This window comes from Rissa tridactyla, chromosome 19 (genome assembly GCF_028500815.1).
Source record: "Rissa tridactyla isolate bRisTri1 chromosome 19, bRisTri1.patW.cur.20221130, whole genome shotgun sequence".
NCBI lineage: Eukaryota > Metazoa > Chordata > Aves > Charadriiformes > Laridae > Rissa > Rissa tridactyla.
The window spans coordinates 5,905,423-5,927,800 of NC_071484.1; the positions used below are offsets into that span (position 1 = coordinate 5,905,423).

Below are 22,378 nucleotides of genomic sequence, written 5' to 3' on the forward strand. Positions count from 1 at the left end.
TCCTTCGCACCAGTGTAACGTGATGGACTTACCCGGATTGCACCGAGAGCAAACCGAGGTCCTGGCGTCCTTCAGGCTCTGAAAGGGGGAATTCCTGGGGAGGTGAAATACTGGTCTATGCATTTTGGTACTTCTCCAGTTCTCACAGCACTTGTACATCAGAGTTTCCAGGACTGGGGTCGGGTGGCTTTCCGGATTCATACTGTCTTGTCCTGTGTGTGTTGATATTTCTGTACAGTTTGGACTCTTCTCGGTCTTTTATCGCCGTGCAGAGACGTGTCCTGCGTTTGTCGGTGGTTTTTGTTATTTCCCCCCCCTCCCCCACTTCCCTCCAGTTAAACTGGAGAGGTTTCCTCCTCTCCGAACTTGGGATGAGGCCACTCCTGGGAGGACAGAAGTGGAATGGCTTTTCTGAGAAAGTGTTATACAGCGGATATTTATAAAACTGTACATGAATGCATGATTAAATGTAGTTAAATATTAATATGGTGAGTGCCAAGACTTTTCTAAGGAGCGTTACGATGCGATTCAAAGTGAAGGGGGAACACGCGTTCCCTCTCGCACAGGGCACGGGGGGGTTGAGTGGCGTTCGGTGACCCCCGTTGCCCAGGGACAACAGGGCAGTGGCCATTGTCACCTCCATCGCGTCCTAGCACGGCCCGGAGACACGGGGGACTGTTTCTTTCAGAAAAACCTTCTCAGACGTGCGTTGCCCGAGATGTTGTTTTTAACACTTGGTAGTTACAGAACGTTCACGGGTTGTGTTTTGTACGGGGAACCTTATCGCCGTGTTCTTGCGGCCTCCCCGGCTTCCGCCGGCTCCCCAGGAGCTGCCAGATGGAGGAATTTGCCGTAGAGATAACGAATAAGTATCTCGAAGTGGAATTACGCCCGTGCTTTTTCTAGAGCGGTAAAGAGCTGGCGGCTGTAGGGGAAGTGCAGCGGGACGTTGGTGCGTCGAGCCCTGTTCGGAAGCGTCCCGGTCCCCGTGCTGTGACCGTAGGGCACCGGGGGAACTCGGCAGCTGGGAGCAGCCCGTGGTGAAGCCCTTCCTTTTGATGAGAGAGTTTCCTTCTGGAAGTCAGCCTTTGTAATTACCGAAAGGTTTATTTTTTTGGCGTAACGGCGAGAGCCTCGATACGTGACCCTGAGCTGTAGCTGAGCCCGGCGCAGGCCCTGCCCCGCTCTGCTGGGGGGGCAGCCCCAACACAGGGGGCTTGTGCCGTGTGAGGCACGGTTGCCCTTTGGCCCGGTAGCCCCCGTCCAGGGATTCCCAAGGGGAAGGGTCGGTGCCGAGAGCTCCGGCCCGTGGGACATAGCGGGAGGCAGCAGAGCTGCCCCGGCTGGAAGCCGGAGCGGGTGGCGTGTACGGGAGGGAGCTTCCCGCAGCCGCGATGGAGGCAGTGGCTGCGGAACAGCTCGGTAACGGACGGAGTGGCCTCCGGCTCCCGCTGTGGAAGTTGTCGAGCAGAGGGGGAACGGTGTGTGCGGGGAGCTGGCTCCGGCAGAGCGAGCGTGCGAAGCGGGGCCCCGCTGTCGGGACTCTGCGGCGATTACGCGGGGACGGGGAATTGTTTGATCGTTGCGCTTTCCCTGGGTGGTTTTTCGCCTGGTCGGGACGCTCGTGGTGCCTGAGCTGCTGCCGGGATAGTTTCAAACGGTGAAATGTTGTTGCGTTCCCGTGAAAATGGAAGCGATTTCATGCTCGAAAAATGAAAACCTGCATCAGTAACGTCAGTGCGTGGGAGGTAGTTGCATGTGCGACGGTCTGACCTCCAGACCTCAAAGCCTGGTGTGTGTTTTTGCTTGTGTGGATTTACTTTACAAATCGGACGCTGCGTCAGCCCCACCTTTTGCAGGGTGGGGGGGATTGAGGGAATCCTTTCCCGAGGCACCGGAGCTGGACTGGAATCGGCTGTAAAGACCATTAAGATGCTTCTGGCTGCCGCTTTGACAGGCGCTTCTTTGTTTCTGCTGCAGATGCTACATAGGAAAGTCCGTGGTTTCGTTTGTGAACTTGGAAGTGTTGCTGTAAAGCTGGACCCTTAGCGCTAAAGGCTTCTGACTGTTCTGTAAATACATCGATGCAGGTGGGGGGCGGGAAAACAAAAAAAAGGAAGAGATGTTGTTTCGTTTCCGATAGGGGAAACTGGCTCCGCTGCTGTGCCCCCGCCAGCGCCGGAGGCTGCGCTTGGCCGATGGAGTGACCAAAGCGTTCGGACGACGCAGCGGTTTGCTCTTCTTTCGAAATTTACTTCCTCGGTTTCAAGTAATAAGTAAAGATATTCACTTGTCTTCAAGTGGATGGTTTTCATCCCGTTTTAAATTTGTGCCTTGTACCCTCCCCTCCCCTTTCGTAGGGAAAAGGGCGGCTCGTGTGGCCCCTCCGGGCGGCGCTGGGCTCCGGCCGGGCTGCGGTGACCGCGGCCGCGGGGCAGGGACCGGGCGGCAGCACTTCCCTCACCCCCCGCTCTCCAGAGGCCGCTCACGCAGCCGTTCTGGAGGTGTCCCCGCTGTCCCCGTCCACCGGGGTTTTGAGAGATGATGCGAAATGCTTTGGCCTCCCTCGGGGTGCCCCGGCGTTCCCCGCGCCTGCAGCCAGGGACAGGATTATCCCCCCTTTGAGCCACGCTGGGCAGGTTCTCGCTCGAGCGCAGCTCCGCAGGGACGCGCCGGGAGCCGGGTGCCGAGGCGCAGCCTGGGCTGTAGCATGGGGTCACGGAGCTGGAGCTCCGGCACGGCCGGGCTGTTCGGGAAGGCAGGAGTTCAGTGGGAAAAGCGGGATGCTGCCACTGGGCGTGCAGCTTGGCTGCAGTTCTGGCACGGCCAACCTGACCTGGATTGCCCCCCCGTCCTCCCCCCAGTAGCTCGCGCTCCAAAAGGGAGCGGCGGGAAGCCTTGTCGGAGGGGTTGAGTGCGGAACAGCGAACCGAGCACCTTCCTTGCATGCGTATCGGCGGTGTTGTAACGACGTTAAGGAGTAGTCGAGACAAAACCAGGCACCGATGTGAAGCCACCTTGGAGAGGACGCGGGGCCCTGTGCTGCAGTATTTATCTGAATCGAAATTCTGAATGTTTACCTCAGTGTAAATATCTTAACCTTTCCCCTGGGAGGAAAGGAGTCTTGCATGGAGCAATCGCTGTCCCCATCGCTTTGCCAAACGCGTCACCCTCTCGAAGACGGGCTTCACGTCGGTGTGACACTGTCCCTCTCCGGACCCGTACCTTTCTAGGATGTGAATGGTAAAAATGTGAATATTTGTTGTTTACTTCATTAGGCATAATTCATAATGATGTGTTTATATGAAGAATATCACAGACTGAAGCAAAACCACATGCAATTGGTTTACTTTATTATAAACTGTATATGATGTACAAACTAATAAAAACTTAAATGACGACAGTCTCACTGTTGTTCTTGAACAGGCAAATAAACGAGATATTCCAGCCGTGCATTTTGGTGCTGGATGAGACCTGGAGCACGGGCTTGTTCCCGGGGCGCTGGAGGGAGAGGGGGGAGCGAGCTCCTGCACTGCCGCAGCGGCTGCTAAAGGCGTTTCGGGAGTTTCCGTGGGACAAACCGCTGTGAGATTTATTAGGAACGGCCCAAGCCGAGTGTCGGGCGCTCACCCCGCTGCCGCTGCGGAAGCCAGCAAGGGCTTCTCTGTTGGCGGCGAGGGAGGATACAGAATTTTTTATGATATAACGAGAATTTATCATCTGTCTTTTTGAAGCAGCAGGAATTGTTTTGCTTTACTGGCAAAGGTGCGGAGCGTTCCCCAGCTTCGTGTGTCCGTCCCCCCCCTCCCCAGCGTTCCTCGCTTTTGTTGTAAGCCTTGGGAGAAAAGCTCCTGGCCCAGGCAGCGCTGGGCGCCCCGAGCAGCGGTTGGCGCAGGGGAGCTGCGCCCACGCGAGCCCAGCACATGCTTGTCAAACACAGTAAGTATTTACATCTATTAATACGGGATTAATTTCACTACGCAGTTCACCAAACACGGAGCCATAGCGTGAGTTTAAACTGTTGTCCTGACCTGAACCCGTTAGTTGAGCGTCGAGTTACAGTAAAGCCGTGACCACGCACCCACCGACGGGCTGGCCAACGGGCAGGCTACGAGCGAAAACAGAAGTTTCGATAAAACAGACTTAATAACAGAAGTGCTCGGTCAATAACTTTTTTTTTTTTTTTCCAGCCAATGGTTTAGGTTTGAGCAGACGTAAGTTACGCAGTTACGGTACCTCCACTTACTTCCTAAATTACAGTGTTACTGCCATCCTAACTTAACATTCAAGTGCATTAGAGAAAAGTAGTAAAATCTTGCATGAAGTACAGCTCTATACTTCAGACACGATTTTAGTTTCTATAAAACGAGATGGAAAAGACGTTAGTTCATCTCTTCCACTCCCTGCCGAGGCAGGATTGTTCCCTACAGGACAAGGACACGACGGGACAGTGCTTGGTCCGGCCCGCTCGGACGTGTGAGGGGAAACGGCTGGAGCCGCGCTGCGCGAACCGCCTGCCTCCCCCGTCTTCCACTGGTTTCCCTCTGGGTGATTTTTTTTTATATATATATTTATTTTTTTTTTTTAAAAATCCACGATCGCTCTTTGGGACATCATCTGGCCACGCACTTTCTTCTGTCCGCCCACCGGTGCCTCTTCCCCGCGCGTGCAGCCAGGGACCCCGACCTGGGGTAGCGCAGGGCCGCACATTCTCCTTTCGGGCTAAACTATTCGTGCCGCGCTGGGCAGAAGTGACCCACGGTTGGGTCTTTACTGGTTTTTACCCAGTAACTCAGCGACCAGAGCGACCGCTGTCGGTCCCTGGGGTGTGGGAGAAGGGGGAGACGTCGCGCAGTTCACTTTGCTCGGCTTCAGAGCGGTTACGTACCTACGGGCTCTGCTCTGCCGCCGCTCATCGTGCTGACGGGTAAAGAGCTAACGATTGTGGTTCGTGGGGGAGTTAGGAAAGAGCGTAATTGATCTTCCTCCGAGGAAGAAAACAAGCAGAACACCACGGCTCGTTCTTGCCAAAACTCTTGCTTTCAAAGGCCGTCAGTTGCTGGTGCCAGCGATGGGAGAGTTTTCCTTTGTCGGGTGGGAGTTGCTTGTTTTCTTCCTTGTTCTGAGGCCGATGAACTCTCCCCAGAGGCGTCACACTGGGGCTGGCAAAGGGCTTACTTTAGTAAAGGTAGAATTATTTCTCTTTACAATTTTAAAGGTTACAGGAGTTACTTGCCTTTTAAAAACAAACCAGCCACCCGGCCGCCCTGCCCTGGCCCTAGATGATGGTGCAGGAGCTAAAAGCAGAGCCCCGTTTGTTGGTGCTCTGGGTCGGCACAAGTTTTCCTTTTCCGTAGTACCCTGAGAATATTGCCTTCACATCCATCTTTTTAGAAAGGGTGAGCATCCACATACCGTTATCAAAATACAGCAGTTTCCCTCCTCCAATTTCCCCCACTTGATCCCCTTTGTTCCCCGCCTTTTCCAGTTTCACAAACTCCAGCAGATCCAGCCCGGTCTGGATGGCTTCCACGCCGTTGGCGCAGCCGAGGGTGATGTGAGCCCGGCTGCCTTTCGGCAGGTTGTCGGTGGGCAGGATCTTGTCGGCGTCCCCGGGCCACAGCAGCAGCTGCTGTTCGCTCAGGTCCACGCGAGCCCCGACAGTTTTTGTGGTGATGAACAGGGCAGAAACGGCCAGGGTGAAGCCTTTGCCGTAGGAAGCCTTCACAGCCTGGGAGGAGGGAGAGAGGAGCGCGGCGTGAGCGGCTCGGGGGCCTCGACAGGTTTGAAACGCTCCGTACAACCGGGGAGATCATGGCCTGACCTTCCTGCTCCGTGAATCCGGAGCCGGTTACATCTTTTTCCCTTCACAAATTCCGATATTTAACTCGGGCTTCTCTGTTTTGATACACTTTAGCTGGAACCGCAAATACCTGAATTTATCATCATTCAGATCACGCTGTTGGGGCCGATGCTGGAAGTTTTGGGGGGGGGGGGGGGGGGGCGGGGGGCAGGAGGATTTTGTTTGGAAACCAACAGGGAACAGTCACCAGCTCGCCCACAATTACGACTTTTCTATCGCACGGGCCGCGTGGACGCAGTTACTGTCCCTCCAGTCCCCCACCTCGGCAGGGCCGTGGCCTCAGCCCACCCCGGGGGCTGGGGGGTCCCTGCCGGGAAGGGGGGAGGCTGGGTGCTGGGGGGGGGGGGTCGCAGCCCCCGTACTCACTTCTTGCTGGGCGTATTCCTCGGCTCCAGCTGCTTTTCCGAACTCGGTGTATTTTGTGGTGCAGTGTAAGACTCCAGGCGGCCTCTTCACGAAGTAGCTGGTGAGATCGATTTTTATTTTGGGATCGTCAACAGCGGAAGCAACTGCAAACGCAGGTAAATAACGTCAGTGTCGTAAACCTCAGCCCCCAGGGCCCCCCCCCACGAGCCTGAGCCCCATCTCCCCTTTCTTCACCAGCCCGTCCTTCGCGTTTCGTCTTTGTTGCTGCTGAAAAGGATCAGATGGGTTAAAAAAAGCTCCTCCTTCCACCCAGGCTAACGGTGGATGCGGGTAGAAAACGGGAGCGTCTGCGCATCACCGCGGCTCGTCTTAACCCTGCCCTTGCACGAACCCCTTCGGGGACAGGAGGGCTCAGTCCTTCCCTTCTGCCTTCGCCCCACGGCAGCACCAGGGGCTGCCCGGCCCCGCCGTGTCAGGCGGCTGCCGCCCACCCCCAGCTCCCCACCCTCTCACCGCTAAACCGCCTCCTTAGCGAAAACGGCCTCGTTTGTTTTCACTTACAGCAGCGACTTTGTCAACTATGGGAAATGGATTAGTATCTTTAAACAGTTTTTCTTGGGGCTGACTGTAATGAGAAATTCCCTTTAGAAGCTGACCGAGCTCTTTCTATTTGCTGCACGTTAACATTTCATCGACAGAGTAAGAACGCGGTAAGATCCTTCTATACATACAGTATTTGCTCTCCTTTTTGAAGGCTTTCAGACTCCCGAGCTCATCTAAGAAGGCCTGGCCAGCCTTCCTCAGGATCTCGGAACTTCTTTTGCTCAAAAACCACCCAAAATACATGGGTAGGAATTCCTTCTCCAGGCTGGGCTTCATCTTCTTCAGCTCTTCCACCGACAGTTTCCATTGATTCTTGTCCTTCAGCTGCAAACAATCCAGTCGCCACTGGGTTTTGGGCTCGGCAAAGATGACTTTGTACCGGTATTTGTCAGCAATGTCAAAGAGTTGGTCCAGTCGTTCCCTCTCATGGTGAGTGTCATCCAGAACGATGACGCTGATCTCTCGTTTGCAATAGTCAACTAGATCCTCGTCCACCTTGGAATATTCTTCAGGAATGGTGCTTCTTACTACAGGTGTGATTTTATAGTTATCGACAGAGATGACCTTGCAGGCGTCTTTGTACCGGTCTTGAACGGCCTGGGCGAGCGTGGACTTCCCGCTGCCGGGCAGCCCTCTTAAAATCAAAAAGGTTTTAGATTCTTTGAGCGTGGAGATGGTGTCTTCATCGTCAAGGAAGGGGAACTGCAAGCTCTCGGGTCTTTCTTTCGCTGACTGAGTAGACATCTTTCTAAATATTTTAGGCAGGAACGTGTGACTCTTCTTTGAGAAGCCTTTGTTCTGAAACGCGAGAATAAAAGAGTTTTGCAGGTGAGCAGCCCCCGGAGCCCGCGCGCTCCCACCGCACGAGCACGTGTCGCCCGGCCCCTCTGCAGGGAGGAGGCGGCGCAGGGAACGGGGGCTGCCCCGCGGGGCTCAAACAGCCTCTCGGGGCCGCCTCGGCCAGACCCCCGGCCCCGGCCGTCCCACCTGAGGAGCTGGGGGTGCTGCTCCGTCCCCTGCTCCGTCCGCTGCTCCGGCCTGGCCGCTGCCGTCCTCCTGACCAGGAAGGGGAAGTTTTACCCGTCACATGGCAGCAGCAGCTGCAGTTTCACGGGCACCACAAGCTGCCGCGACCCCGGCAGAGGCTCCGACTGTCGCATTTGTGTCTGAGCATGTCAATAAACCCTCGGTGAGGAGGGTGCTGCGGGGAACTCCGCCGCCAGATGGGAAATGAAAGTCCCAGCAGGTTGTGGCGGGTGCTGCCGTCTCAGCGCTGCAGCTGCGTAAACAGGCTGCAAAGGGCTTTCTGTCCGCCCGGGGATCCTCGTCCCCGCGGGAAAGGCTGTTGCTGAGCACAGTCCGGGAGGAGACAATCTCTCGCATGAAGAACGGCTGTTTCTTCCCGCTGTACTGGCCACCAGCACCCCCAGTGCCTCCCAGGAGGGAGTTTGGGCTCCTCCTGTGCTAAAATCGCTTCCCGCAAAGCCAAGCCCCGTCCCAGCAGCGCTGAGCTGAACATGAAACCGAAACCAGCCCTCCCGGCAGACAAAGCAAGGCCAGAGCCGGGAAATGCTGCTGGCACTGCCTCTCCCTCCCCTCCTGCCAGCAGCTCCGGTAACTGGAATTCCCAGATTAATTCCCAGAAGGGCCTGGGAAAACACGGGACTGGAAGGAAATGAGGGTTTTCTCCAACTGTGTGAGTTTTCAATAGCACCATCGGGGCAGCTGCTGGTTTTTGGGTCCATATGTGACCTCTCCCCTTCCCATCCCGGCCTGGCCCAGCCCATGACCGGCTCCGGAGCGGAACGCTGTGCCGGCAGCCCCGGAGCAACGCTGAGGAGTGAGCTGTGCCTCCGAGGCAAAAATCGAGGTGGGTTACAGACTACATAGATGCTCTGCCCACGGCAGAAAAATACAGCTTTCCTGTCTGCGGAGTGAAGCCATTGTTTAAAAAACAACTATTCAGTTGATTAACTTTCCTATCTTTTATTCCAGAATTCGGAGATGGGTTTTGGTTCCAAAGCACCCTAGGCCCAGGAGCTGCTGGGATGGGGATGTTGGGTCAGCTTCCCCCCGGAACGGTGAGCCCCGAGCACCACGGGGTGGCCCTGCGCGCTGCCGGCACGGTGTGGCATTCCTGCCACGGGAATGGATGGACCTCTGGGAAGAGTGATGCCCGGACGGTTCTCCCGGGACCCCCGACGTTGGCTTCCCCGTAGATTCGGGGCTCCCAGGTACAGGGGGAAGCAGACGGCGTGAGCCACCTCCGAGGGCTGCCCCTCGCAGTGTGGGGGTCCGGCGGGCTAGGAGGGCTGGCGGGGCCGGGCTGGCCTTGCTGCCCTGCGGCCGGGCCCGTGGCCCAAGCGAGGGCTGGCCCAGCCCCGCTATTTTGCTGAAGGCAGCTGCTGGCAGTGGCAGTAACTGAGGCCGCTTTTCAAAGGCGCAAACAAAAGAACAATAATAGAAACCACCCTCCGGCCCCATTGTTTGGGGGCCAGCTTGGAGGATAATAGTCGCCTTCATGGGACGGGGCCACGCAGGGCCCGGCCGGACAATGGTCCCACAGAGGCCGCCTCGGCGCAGCGCGGGGCTCCCGGGGGGACAATCCCCCATTGAGCCCGCGCCCCGTCCCGTCCCTCCCCGCCGTCCCCACAAAGCTCCCGCTGTCCCCGGGCTCCCCGAGGGCCGGCAGGGACCGGCCTGGAGATTGCGATGCTCCGGCCACCGGGGCGCCGCAGGTGCCCGTACCCCGGCTGCCCCCAGGGAGGGAGCCGCTGCGCCCCCCGTTCCACCGCGGGGTCCCGGGGACCGGAGCCGCTCCCGGCTGCGCCCCGGGCCCGGCCCGCACGTGTCGGCGACGCCGCCGGCGCCTCCTCTCCCCCCCCCCGGGAACTCGACCCCGCGCCCCCGGGGGGGGTTCGGGGGCTGCCCCGTCCCGCGCTTACCATGGTGAGGGCAGCGGCTCCGGGGCGGCCGCCGGTGCGGAGCGGCGCGGCGGGGAAGCGGCTCTGGGGCGGGCACGGCCGCGGCCCCTTTCATAGCGCCGGGCCCCCCCCTCCCGCCGCCGGCTCCGCCCGGGGCCGGGCCGGGCCCGCCCCGGGGGCGGAGGGGGGTGTCCCCTGCCCGGTTGGGGGGCGGACGTGGGGGGTGTCCCCAGCCCCGTTGTGGGATGGAGGGGGATGTCCCCTGCCCGCGTGGGGGCGGAGGAGATTGTCCCCAGCCCTGTTGTGGGGCGGACATGGGGGGCGTCCCCTGCCCGCTTGCGGGGCGGAGGAGGGTGTCCCGTTGCTCGGGGCGGGGGGTGGGTGAGCGGAGGGGGTGTCCCCTGCCCGCCTGGGGGGCGGACATGGGGGGCGTCCCCTGCCCGCTTGGGGGGCGGAGGAGGGTGTCCCGTTGCTCGGGGCGGGGGGTGCGTGAGCGGAGGGGCTGTCCCTTGCCCGGGTGGGGGGCGGAGGAGGGTGTCCCCTGCCCGGGGAGGGAGGGGGGCGCGGAGGGGGGGCGGCGGCGCCCTGGGCAGGCAGGAGAGAGCCGGCTGCGGGCAGAGCTCGTGTTTGCCGCACCGGGACGCTCCAGCGGGGTTCGGCGGCGGCTCCTACGGCTTCGGCCCGGCTCCGCTCTTCTGCTCCTTCCCTTCTTTGTTGTTTCCGAGCTCTTTATCCTTCCTGGCCTCGTCTTTTTGCTTTTCCTCCTCCGGAGCCTCGGTGCCCTCTCTCTCCCGCTCCCTCTCCGCGGGCTCCAGCGTGTTTTCGCTGGTGAAATCATAATCTGGGGGGGGGAACGACAAAAGCGACCGTCAGGCAGGTTCCAGCAGCGAGCAAACGGCGGGGCACAAAAAAAAATAAGACACACACACACACACACCCCTCCCCGGCCTCCATCACTCAGTTACAAAGCTCCCCTCTATTTTCCGTCCGACGGGGCTCGGTTTGCTGACGGTGCCGGGTGCTGAGCGCCCCCCCCGGGCTGGGGAGGCCTGGGCAGTGCTGCCACCTCCTGCCCGGGGGCGACACAGCCCCGAGATGAGCGCGGCGGTGGGTGAGAGTTCCGTGCTTTTTACAGCAACGGTTTTAATTCAATACCCGTAAAGAAATCAATACTTTTATACCCTGGGGCTTCTAAGAGGCAGCCGATGTCTCCGAAGGCCTCAGCGCTGCGGATCTCAGGGATTCACGGTCACGGTTTGCTGCTGGCTGCGCCCACCGCGCTGCACGCTGGGCGCTGAAGCTGCTTTCAGCATTATTAAAAGCAACTTTTTAAATGGGTGGCACTGAAGAGTGAAACCAGGCTCCTGGTTATCACGGTTGGCGTCGCTTACTCTGGTTTAGACCAGCTCAAAGATTAAACCTTTGCTGCCAAAAAACTGAAGTCACAGATTATAACTACGCTATAGCTTCACGTACAAATTAACTCCTGCAACTGTGGACTAGTGCAGGGGATGCACCATGGGCCAGAAATTTGGAAGTTTCTACCTGGAAACAGGGTGGTTTGTTCCCATGCCTCGGTCTGTGCTACAGAGAAGGAAAGTGGGGAATTTTTATATTTATGGGGTGCAGAGGTCTGAATGACAACTACCTTTAAGAGAGTAAACTCTTGTTTCTTTTCTTCTTTCGTTCAGCTCTTCGATGAAGCTTTTGCTCACGTAATCTAAGGCCTGAAAGTGATACAGCTTATTAAGAAAAGCTCCAGAAATGCAGTTACCTATCTGAGTTTTTCCTGTTTTCTTTTGATCTGTGCTATCATCACCTGGTCCTTTCCTACCATAAAACTCTCTGCAACGATATGTTTCCTTTCTCCCTGCAGTGGTTGCTACCTGTTAGTATCCCTTGCCAAATGTCTCCTCCCCTGAAGATCCCAACTCTCTGGCGCCGTCGTTTCTCTTCCGGCAGAACAGACTCTGCTGAGCTCTGGCCACCCCAGAGGGACGAGCAAACAGGGAGGTGGCGGTACTGCAGCTGGCGCTTGGCCAGCCGGGCGCCCCCCGATCCCCCACAACCTGCTGTCGGGTAGCACAGGCTGGCTACCAGGCCATGTGGAATGCTTGACCTGGGCCACGGGCCGTGCCCAGATGTTCTGCCACTGATGCCAAGTGGTTTCTTTGGGACACTTTGGAAAGGCCAGAAAAGGGTGAGCTGTGATCAGCAGCTGAGCGCAGAGACGGCACCGCCGTATTCCGTGTGTGAAATCCGTGCCCCAGGGAGGTCAAAAGAAAAATTTCCCTTGATCTGCGCAGGGCTGGGCTTCACCCTTTGTATGTTGTACTGGTCCATAAACTGGGGTTAAGTCTCCTGAGCCAGGAGGTTTCATAACTTTCAATACGCAAACTGCTTCAGAGGCTGCATTCCCCCCACCCCCCTTAACCCACTAGCCACGTAGTGAGGTCTTCTCAGCTCACAGGAGGCCAGACAATAGTTACAGCTCACTCGCTGGTGCTGCCCCACACTCCTACCCCCTTCACAACAACCCACTTACAATGATGATGGCCTTTTGAGCAGCTTCATCGTGAATAAGCTTTGCCTTCTCAAGTGCTTTTTCAAAGTTCATGATTGCAGGCTGGTAATTCTTTAATTTTACTGCAACAGACAAATGAAAATATCTATTTTAACCCAAGATCAAGAGAACGACGACAGTTAATCAAGCAAGTCTCTGATGAGAGGTCTTGACCTGAACAGGGATTTGGCTGTTAAATCACAGAGATGTTCCCACTAAGATGCGGAACAGACTGGCGGTTCCCTCCTTAGAGCAAAATTTGTACCAAAGCCTTTACCTTGTGCTTGTGCCACCAGGACAGTGGCATGGAGCTGCCACTCAACGTCTCCTTCCTCATCTGCTGACTGCAGGGACTTCTGTCCATAATTTTGGGCTGCTTCAGCTTTATTCAGCTCCAGGTAACATTGGCCAATTTCATGGAACAGCCAGGTCTTCTCCAGGCTGGATTTTGCCATTGGAATCTTCTCCTCCCAGCTTCAAGCAGAGAGTCAGACAGACAGACATTTACCGACTCTCACCAGATGCCGTTGTAATTTCAACCACTGATTCTATAAACAAAGGGTTCCAGGTACTATTGGTATGAAAAATTTCACAGCCCTCTCCCCCCCACCCCCGCTAGCAGTATGAATAAACAAACTGAAAAGACATAATCTATTAATTCAAAATACGTTACGCCTTTTTTGTTACTAATTTTACATACGTGTCAACGGCTTGCTGGAATTTGCCCATTCTGGCATAAACTCTGCCGATGTTATCAAGGGCTCTGGATACGGCATCTGGCAGGTTGCTGCATTGAAAAGAAAAAGAAACTGTAGGAGCTGAAATAGTCTTGTTCCTTTTACAATCGTGCTTTCTTCAGCAGGTGTGTTTTCTTTGGTGCTCAACGTGACCTCAGGCTAAGCGTTGAGAATTAGAGGTAAAGGACCAGTGTCAGACCGAAAGTCTTAAAATCAAGATAGATTTTTTTGGTTTTATCTACAGCTGTTGCAACTGACACCCCATAAGACACAGGGGAAAAACGGCTCAGTTTTGTCTTTGATTATTTTTTTTAGGTGCAACTCTGGCAGTCCGTGGGAAAGTCTTTCCGCTTTTCTTTGCCTCAGTTTCCCTTTGTTGCCTTGTGAGTGCTACGGGAGCGCCCTACCAACTCCTAAGCCCCTAACACCGAGACACGATCCCTGTCCGAGAAAAGAGGGAAGGCCCAAACCCGTGTCTGCAGGCTCCTACACCAGACTCCTGGTAACACCCAGCTCCTGGGGCTCTCAATGAGCCTTTGCCCCATGCCGGAGGCAAGTCCCCGTAATAACGTAGCCTCTGGACTTTAATTTTTTTCCTTAATTAGGCCTCACTCCCCTCTTCGGAAGTGGCCTGCTTTGACTCGCCTTCCATTACAAATGAAGAAGCTGATGAAAGGAGAGGACAAATCGCCCGCCAAAGGCTGGGAGCGATGCGGGTCCCGAGCACCGTCTCCTCGCCCCCGCTGTGAAGTGGCCACCAGAGGGCGAGCCCCCCCCGGCGCTGCGCTTCTGGCCTTTCACGCAACTTCACGGCGCTTTTACCGAAGTACTGAAAGGACGCACCGCGTTCCTGCCCCTCCGCTGCTAATCCTTAACTTCATTTGGCGTCACTGGGGAGTGGAGATCACCCGGCGAGAGGCAGAAATTTCTTAGGCCAATATTAATTTCTAAAAGTGGTTTGTGAAAACGACGAACGATGTCAGTGTTTTCTCACGTGCTTTGCAAAACTCTCGCTAAATCTTCAGACTCCGTTTCGCTCCGTTCCGTTTTAGCTGAAAGAGCTGCAGAATGTGTTCTGTATGGGCAGGTAACTGTACCTCTTAGATAAATATTTCAAGCCTGCTATCCTGGTTTGAATGCAAATGATTTTAAGAGAAAACATAGGAGAAAACTTGTACAATTTAGAGCCTGACCTTCCTGAGAGGAAGGGCATAGTAGAGGCTAAAGTGCTGAGACTGGAATTTTTGTTCTCTTTTCCTTGCTTCAGCAGAGATTTAGATGTGCCACGTGGTCCAAGTCCCTTACAAATCTGCTTCAGGCTTCTTATTTTTGGAATAACAAGGGTAATAAGTCACTAGAGACCATGACACTCGGGCAGAGTCTGAATGCGTTGCCCCGTTAAATCTCCTGGTGAGAATTACAACGTTACCTGACGCTCAGACACCTTAACAGAGGTACTTTCTCCTCTTTCCCCCATCCACCTGAACTTCTCAGCACTTACCTCTGCCTGGCACATTCCAGATCCATTTTATGGCTTTGCAGAGCCGCCTCCAAGTGGCCCATCTCCAGCTGAGCATTCCCAATGCAGCTGTAGAGGTTTCCAATCAGCTCGTTCTTGTTGGGAACTTCATCATCTGACCACCCTTGTATTGTTTTTAGCACGCGCTCAGCTTTCTTGCAGCTTTCTTCAGGGGCATCGCCAGACAGCACTAGAGACAAAAAGGAGAGTTTAATGCTAGTGTGTGGACACAGTGATATCAGGGAAGTAAAAACTAAGTGCAGTCGTGCAAGTGTCGTGGCTTGAGCCCTCAAACCAGGACAGCAAGCCTCAGACAAAGCTTGGGAAAGGTTAGAGCTCCAAACTCTTCATGCATCTCCTACACTCCTCCCTCCAATCTCCAAGAAATCCGTCCCTGGGAGATGGAGCTTCTGATCCTCCCCCTGGCACTGCTGGAACTCACTTTCATCCCAGCAAGCACGGGGAAATGACTCTGGTAACACCTCACACTAGCTGAAGAATAATAAAGGAGAATGATGCTTGTTGTCTGAGGCTTTTGAAAGCTCATAGTTATTGCAGCAGGGCAGCCTGGTCTTGGAGATGAAGTTCTAGCTACAGTACTTAGGGGTTTATCTCCTAAATCATCCCCTGGCACTTTCCTGGTGAGCTCTGTTCATCGCGCCCAGCTGGGCTACAGGGCTGTGGGAATTAGGCTGCAGGATATTTCTGATGATACCTTCATGGAGCTGATGCAGCTTAGAACAACTGAATTGCGGTAACAACAAAATTCTTTTCCCTAGGCTGTAAAATATGTAGCACAGGAAGAGAGAAAGAAATCAGAAGTGGCTGAATTCCTCCTTCCTTCTAGACCACTGTTTTTCAGCTTCTTCATCTCTCTACAATGGTATTTTTGCACTATAGAAATGATTAATTCCAGCGGCCTGCATTCTCTCAATAAAACAACTTCTGCTTACCAGCCCAGGCAGAGGCATTTGCTGAGCATGCAGCAGGGGCCCACCTGGCTTTGGTGTCTAAGTGGTGACCTGAAAACCAGTCAGCAAGGTCTCGAGTACAGAAAAAGATGAGAAAAAAAAAATATGTTTGGATTCTCTATCTAAGAAACTGTTGGGAAAGGCGAAGAATACAAAAGCAAACGCTTCCCCAAGACTGCCTACCAGTGTTTGTTAATACTTGCATTGCTTCTATTCTTCTGGTCTGTAATTACTACAGCAAATAATTACATGTGCCAACCATCATTTTCTTACTGCTTCCAGCCAGGACACCTACACATATCAATGTCCTCCATACTCTTCACAATGTATCTGCCAACCTCAGCTGGTTTTTGCTTCTTGTCCCGGATCCACCTTTGTTGCCGGAGCTTGCGCTCTCTCACACGGGCATAAATGGGCTTCTGCTGCTGCCAGAATTCACTGCGTGCGTCGAGGTAGGAAATGCCACTCAAAACCAGGTCTGCTACTTTGATCCCCTGCTTTGTGCTGCTCTCCATCAAATCTGAAAACAAGACGGTAGAACCCAGGAGAGTATTAATGTACATGAGGGATGAAGGCGCAGCGCAGTGCGGGACTGCTTATGAACAGTCTTTGCTCTGAGAGATAGTCCTAGAAATAAAAGCCAGCAGTGCTCCTCAGAGCTGACACGATTAGGAGGGATGTTATGGAAAACTCTCTTGCTGTTATCCATTCCGTGTGTTTTAGCCAGCCAGCAGCCCCTGTGGCTGCTGCCTCCTCTGCTGATAGGAGCCAAGAAGGAGCCTGATTAATGGGGCCCAGCTGCGACGCGTGAGCCCCCCCCCCGTCCTCCTGGGCAGAACAACCGCGTGGGGCACTTGTGCTGAAACAGCACTTGGAAAAGCGTTGGGGATTAGATTGCAAAATGGAAATTGAGGCGGCTTTTACATGCCTGGAAACCAGGTAGCCCACATGTATTATTATTGCTAGTAATACCATAAAACCTGTGAGTAGACCGAATTCTTAATTACTTCTTAGTGCTGCTCTATTACTGGGTAGAGTTCCCTAGGAAAATGACTAAAGGAGAATCACCTTTCTGCCTAGTTTTAAAATAAGATACTTCTCCAAATCCCGCATCTTGATCTTAACAGCATTTATAACGAAACCACAAATGAGTTACAGTCTTATGAGCAACACTTTGCACTTAATTGTTAGTGGAATTTATCGTTATGACAGAAGTTAAGTAATTTGTAATGATCCTGCTTCTGCTGTTGATTTCATCAGCACAGATTGCTTTGAGTTGATTTATTGTTCGCTATAAAAGCCTGACATTGAATAGGGAAGGAACTATGCTCATACTTGTGAATATTGGACCTGGCTCCAAAAATACCTGTACTCTCCAGACACTCTGCGAGCTCTGATACACGTAAGGAAGAGTAGCCATAGGGATATAAAAGGAACCTGCTTAGAAGGAACATTTAGTTAAATACAACGGATAAAGACCTTTGTCCTTGAGCAACTTTTCTAGGTAGGCCTTGTCAGCGTAAAGCTCTCCAAGAAGCTGTCGCTCTGTTTTTGGGTTCCTCACAGTCTTCTGTTTCCTTGTGCATTCCTTAGGCAGTTTGATTGGGAGTTTCTGATTTGCTTTTTTGACCTACAGCAAGAAAAAATAAAGGAAGTTGGGCGAGATTAGTGGGGAACATTAGTATCAGCAGAATTCTGTTTACACTCCGAATAAGCCAACTTATTTTTTAAATAAAAGCAAAAAGTCGGTGTCTCTCCAATCACTTTGGTCACGAACAACCGAAATTTTGCACCTAATTGTGCTCCCTCACTTCCAAGAACAGGAGCGGGCACTATAGTAAGAGCGAGAATTAGTTCTGCCCCAGAGCCTTGTCCTGTTCTGGAGGGCTCCCCGGTCTGCGCTGGGGGAGAGGCAGGTCAAGCTGTCCACAGCCAAAGCACCAGAGACTGAAACAGCCAGGGCTTCTGAAACACCGGGAGCATATTTCTAAAGTTTCACATCCAAAATCCCAACAATTACAGTGCTAATGTTTAGGCTCCTTTATGCAGATTATTTTTAGCACTGACTACCCGTAATTCCAGCTGAAAGAAGCAATGAACGCTCACTGCATTGACTTCAAAGGGAAGTGTGGCTTGGCATCTCAGAGGAACAAGGCACTACTTCAGTGGACCACCCCAAAAATTAAGCAACCGAGAAAGTGTCCATTATCAACAACGTGAACCTTAAACATCAGGTAAAACCAAAGTAAATATTGTAGATAAATGTACGCTGGCTCCGACCTCAGTGCTGTTACTTATTAGCCTTTGATGGGTCATCAGCAACACCCAACAGAAACAGGCTGGTGGGGACATTTCAGACTGGGCTTTGTTTCTCCTTGGCTGCTCTCCCCTGCCTCTTCTTTAAATTCTGCATAGCTTGAGCCAGAACTACATTAAAAGCAGGTGCATAAATACTCTCAAACAGATCCGTGGGCTTCCTGCGCTCAGGAGGCGCTTCACTAGACCCGCCGTATCCCCATCCATGTTGCCGCAGAAACTGTTAATCCTCTAATGCCTATTTCAGAAAGTATTAGCCCTGTAATAACTCCAGTTAGCTTCTAAAGCAAGAGCTCTTCAGACTGTACCTCTGCCTGCCTGCTTATAAAGCACAGATCCTCTTTACTCTCCAGTTTAACTGAGGACGGACCTGCAAAACCAGAGAAAACACTCGTTAGTGCTCAAGAACAGCAGTGCAGAGGCTTCAGAAATTAAAATGACCGTGAACGTGTCAAGCTTATAATGTCCTGTTTGAAATAAAGCTTTCTACTAATTATCTCGTATGAGATATGTAGCTGTTGGTATGTTCTGGAAGCCGGGAATAGAGCTCACAGATGCAGCTCCTCTCGGGATTTTAATTACTGGTTTCACAGGGCAGCAGGGGGCTCCCATCACAGCGCAGGTTTCCTACAGAGACATGCTACATCCTGCATGGAAACAGGGAAAAAAAGGATGGCAGGTTCTTCTGCAGGATCACAGCTGAAGTTTAGGGTGGAAGGAATGCTCTCAGCACAGGGATCTCCAGCAATCCAGAGAACTAGTTTAAAGCTTTTATGCACTGATATTAGGGCACAACTGCCATTTCATTGTCACTCTGACGTCCAGCTCTGCTATTCAGATTGCACTCCGGCAGCGGAGGTCAGAGTGAAAACCAGCTCTTCGGTTTGGGCTGGGCAGAAGGCAGGAACGAGCTTCACTTGCTGTAGGAAAGAGCTTTGCGGGCTGGCGTAGAAGGATTTTCTTCAGCGAGGCACCTGCGCCAAGATCAGCACTGCGAGTACACGTGTACCATGGAAGGTGGGTGTTCCCGAATCTGCCAAGCAAAGCAGATTCAGTAAAGCAGTTTTGGGGATGTGCCCTGTTAATGTGTGTGCATTTCCCAACTACTGAAACATCTAGATCAAATGCTAACATGATTCCTTCCTTCTTTTCCCCTGCATCTAGGAGCTATCGCTTGATTAAAAAAAGGTATTCTTGGGTTTTAATCTGTTCATTTGCCTACAGCCCAGATGCTTGAAGGCATTTAAAGCCCTTAGCTCAGTATATCAAGCATGGCAAGCATTTCAACTGAGAGTTGCAAAGATATCTAGGCGTTTCTACTAAGCTAAGAAAGCAGCAGTAATGGAGGAAAGCAAGCCAGAGCTGGAAACTTTCTCTGGTTTCTTAAATAACTATCACATCTGAAAGAGCTTCAGGCTTTTACGCCACTGGGGCATGAAGTTAATCTGTGGTGCTGGAGGTTTGCTGAAATTTGGAAACTGATTTCAGGGAGAGTAAGGCAGTTAGAGATGTGGGGGCTGAGGGCCAGGTGCCGGGGTGTGCGGCAGGGCGTGCCCGGCTCCGTGCGGGGACAGGCGCTGCCGATCCACCTGCGCCATCTCTCACCGGCCGGGCGGGTTCCACAGCAGCGTTCCCAGCTGCGCACAGGCCACTCTGCGCACCCCTGTGTGCCCGAGAGCGGTGCGTGTCCTGTCCGTGCTTGCCTGCGTGTGACAGCGTTGCTAAGAGAAAAACTAAGGGGAAAGGGACAAGTTTTCCATTTGCTTTGAACATCGCTGGGTCCTTGGCCTTTCCTGTCTCCTGCAGGACTGTGTTCTGTGATCTAAGCCAGCAGTTATGAAAGCTCCGTTGCAAGAGTCAACAGTTTCACTGGTCTTATGCAATGTAAATTGGAGGAAAGTCAGGATCTCAGGACGGCCAGTCTCAGGTAGCAAGGCAAATTTCATTACGAACTCTGAATATTAGGATAAAGATCTCAAAATGCATTCTGGAATCAGCAGGGCCGTAAGCAGATGAGCTGCTTTATTCTGTATTACCTAGAACATTTTCATGGTGACTTTGGAAATTAGTGTCATAATTTACGTACATAACTGAAGTTATTAGACACTGTATATGAACAGGCATTGGGCCAAAGAAAGAAGAAGAAGAAAAGAACAGGGCTGTGCTTTTTTTTTGGCACTTCCTTGTTTCATCTGAGAAGGGCCACCGAGCACATGAGCGCAGAAGCAAAGAGACTGCGTTGTTGCAGGGTCCTTGGGTCACTTGCAGACGTAATTTGCCACCAGCCATCCACCGAACGGCTTCTGGCTGTGCTTGTGGGCACCGTGAAATGAAACATCTTACTTCCAATGCAGTTAATGATTGCCTCCTGGGACTTCTCGATACCCAGCCTGAACTTCTGGAGCTCTGGACGTAGTCTGTTGCCTCGATGATAAAACACTAACGCAAATTCAAAATCACCCATGGTATATAACGTCTCAGCTTTTTGGTAAAGCCCCTAAAATGACAAATGGAGGGAAAAAAAAAAAAAAAGAAAGAATAAAAAAGAGAAAAAAGAAGAGTTTCGGAGATCTTAATTAACTCCCCACTAGGCAGAAGTGAGAGTGCTGTGCTATCGCAATCTGCATACAATAAAATCCAGCCCTGGAAGTCTTTCTCAGTTGTTGACTAAGGACCTCCACTTCTCTGACAGCAATACAAACGTCAAGGGGGTGTTAGAGTTAGCTGCTTCTACACGGTCCTGCCTCCCAGCCCCTGCAGGGTTTCACAGCTAACAGACCGGTCCTCGGCCACCCCACACTCTTGTCGCTTCGTGCTGTTTACCTTGGAGAAAGTTTTGTCACTTTGGAGGGAAGCTTCGGCATCTTTCAGGGAATTTTCCGTGTCTCCAAGTTTCAGGTAACATTTTGAGCGGGCAACCAGACAGTGCTTGTCTGCTGCCCTCAGCTTCAGCGCCTGCAAGACAGCAGACACGAGTAAGTCACCAGTGCTGTGCTCAGCAGCACAAATACATACAAGTACATAGATTTGATGCGACCTGCTCTGTCCTGACACGGATTGTGATGGTGGATGAGGATAAAAACACAACATTTTTACTCCAAAGAACACTCTCGTGATGTTCACACGTGGCCTCTGCCGCAGCCACCCCGTCTCTCCAGGCCATGGGTGCTGCAGCCCTTCCAAGCACCCAGACAGGAGCTGTGCCTCCTGGCGCTGCCCCCCTGTGCCACCTCCCCCCGCGCACCGCCCCTCCTGTCACCTCCCTTCGTCCAGTGCCCTCCAGGCGCCCTTGGGGACACTTCCCTCCGTGCCACCACCTCGGCGGGTCGCCTCTCCTCACGCTGCCGCCTCCCACGTCCCTCCGCGTCCCCCTTCCCTTCGTGCTGCCACCCCTGCCAGCCACCCCCACGTCAACCGGGTGCCACCGCCACCCACCTCCCCTTCGTGACCGCCACCTCCGAGTGTCACCTGCGGCCTCCGGGCCCCCTCCCGCCATCCTCGCTCCCCCCCACCCCATTCCGGGCGTCCCGCCGCCCTCACGTTGTCGAAGCAGCCGAGGGCCTTGTCGTACTCGCCCCGCCGGAACAGCAGCGTCCCCTCGGCCATGAAGCCGAGGAAGGTGCCGGCCGGCCCGCTGCCCGCCGCCGCCGCCGCCATGCCCGCCCGTCGCCGCCGCCGCCGTCGCCTGGCAACCGTTGCCGGGCAACCGCCCCACTTCCGGCGCGGCGCCAAGCCCCGCCCAGGCGGTGACGTAGCGGTGGCGCGCCCGGGGACGTGTCCCGCGCCCCGGCAGCGGTTAACGCGCCGCCGCCGCCGCCCCGCTGCTCCTGGGAGCGGCTTCCCCGGTCCCCGGGCTGGCGGCGCGGCGGCGGGGCTCGCTGGGGCGGGGGGTGCGTCCCTCCGGCCGCGGGGAACTGCGCCACGCCTGGGTCCCGGGAAGGGCCGCCCGCTGTGTCCCCGCAGCCGGGGGCGCCCTTCCCGGGCGCGCCGTTCACGGCGAGTCCGCTCAAGCACGGCGGTGCGGGGGAGGCGGGGCACGCGTGGTTGCGCGGCTGGGGTGGGGAGAAGGAAACGCCGGTTTTCCGCCCAAACGCGTGCGAGCCCTGACCGGCGGCGCTCGGGGCTGCACGGTGGGGGCTGGCAGCGAGTCGTGCTTCGCCTCTCCTGGCCCACCCCGACGGACCGACCGACCGACCCAGGATCTGGCCCCCGTGCCGGGGTTTGTTCTGGCACCTGTGTTCCCAAAGCCCCGCGCTGGAGGCATGGCCAGAATCGGGGTGTGGGAGCGCCTGGTGAAACTGCTTCACAAGAGCAGCCCGGCGAAGGCCGGGGTTGCTGCTGAGCGTCAGGTGGAACAGGTTCCTCCACTCAGCCAGGCCAGGAGCTGCTGTGACCGCGGGGATTTTGCCCAGGAGCCCCCCGCCTCCCTGGGATAAGCATATCCAGAACTCTCTATTTGCTGGTGGCCCCTGTGACCAGTTTCATCACTGCAGTGTCCAGTTCCAGACAAGCAAAT

At 54.4% G+C, this 22,378-nt stretch overlaps 2 protein-coding genes and 1 long non-coding RNA gene across 5 annotated transcripts; 1 reads left to right on the forward strand and 2 right to left on the reverse strand.

Moving 5' to 3' along the window:
* Positions 1–3,336: 3,336 nt before the first annotated feature.
* CNP (2',3'-cyclic nucleotide 3' phosphodiesterase) lies at positions 3,337–9,912 on the reverse strand. 2 transcript variants are annotated; one of them, XM_054224241.1, is made up of 4 exons: positions 9,778–9,912; positions 6,961–7,630; positions 6,230–6,372; positions 3,337–5,731 (listed from the first exon to the last, which is right to left on the reverse strand). In XM_054224241.1, exons 1-4 carry the CDS (start codon positions 9,778–9,780, stop codon positions 5,279–5,281), a joined length of 1,269 nt encoding a protein of 422 aa, XP_054080216.1. In that variant the 5' UTR covers positions 9,781–9,912; the 3' UTR covers positions 3,337–5,278. The 2 variants fall into 2 exon arrangements, with proteins under 2 accessions (XP_054080216.1, XP_054080217.1); XM_054224242.1 differs by lacking the exon at positions 9,778–9,912 and adding an exon at positions 7,820–7,959.
* LOC128919173 (uncharacterized) lies at positions 8,561–15,912 on the forward strand. 2 transcript variants are annotated; one of them, XR_008469850.1, is made up of 6 exons: positions 8,561–8,702; positions 8,828–9,066; positions 11,448–13,235; positions 13,372–13,558; positions 13,662–14,510; positions 15,829–15,912. It is a non-coding gene; the product is annotated as an uncharacterized LOC128919173 (long non-coding RNA). The 2 variants fall into 2 exon arrangements; XR_008469851.1 differs by lacking the exon at positions 11,448–13,235.
* Positions 10,320–21,862, reverse strand: ODAD4 (outer dynein arm docking complex subunit 4). The gene is made up of 12 exons (XM_054224238.1): positions 21,403–21,862; positions 20,686–20,817; positions 20,206–20,359; positions 18,171–18,232; positions 17,026–17,176; positions 15,842–16,066; positions 14,558–14,765; positions 13,020–13,106; positions 12,597–12,793; positions 12,302–12,402; positions 11,405–11,483; positions 10,320–10,597 (listed from the first exon to the last, which is right to left on the reverse strand). Exons 1-12 carry the CDS (start codon positions 21,517–21,519, stop codon positions 10,425–10,427), a joined length of 1,686 nt encoding a protein of 561 aa, XP_054080213.1. The 5' UTR covers positions 21,520–21,862; the 3' UTR covers positions 10,320–10,424.
* Positions 21,863–22,378: the final 516 nt, after the last annotated feature.

Coding starts and splice junctions, on each gene's coding strand:
- CNP (XM_054224241.1), bottom strand. Junction 6,373..6,960: donor CAAAAAGGAGAGCAAATACT/GTATGTATAGAA, acceptor CTGCGTTTGCAG/TTGCTTCCGCTGTTGACGAT. Junction 5,732..6,229: donor AGGAATACGCCCAGCAAGAA/GTGAGTACGGGG, acceptor CCCTCCTCCCAG/GCTGTGAAGGCTTCCTACGG.
- ODAD4 (XM_054224238.1), bottom strand. CDS start 21,519: ATGGCGGCGGCGGCGGCGGGCAGCGGGCCGGCCGGCACCTTCCTCGGC. Junction 20,360..20,685: donor GTGACAAAACTTTCTCCAAG/GTAAACAGCACG, acceptor TTGTCATTTTAG/GGGCTTTACCAAAAAGCTGA. Junction 12,794..13,019: donor TTCCAGCAAGCCGTTGACAC/GTATGTAAAATT, acceptor CTCTGCTTGAAG/CTGGGAGGAGAAGATTCCAA.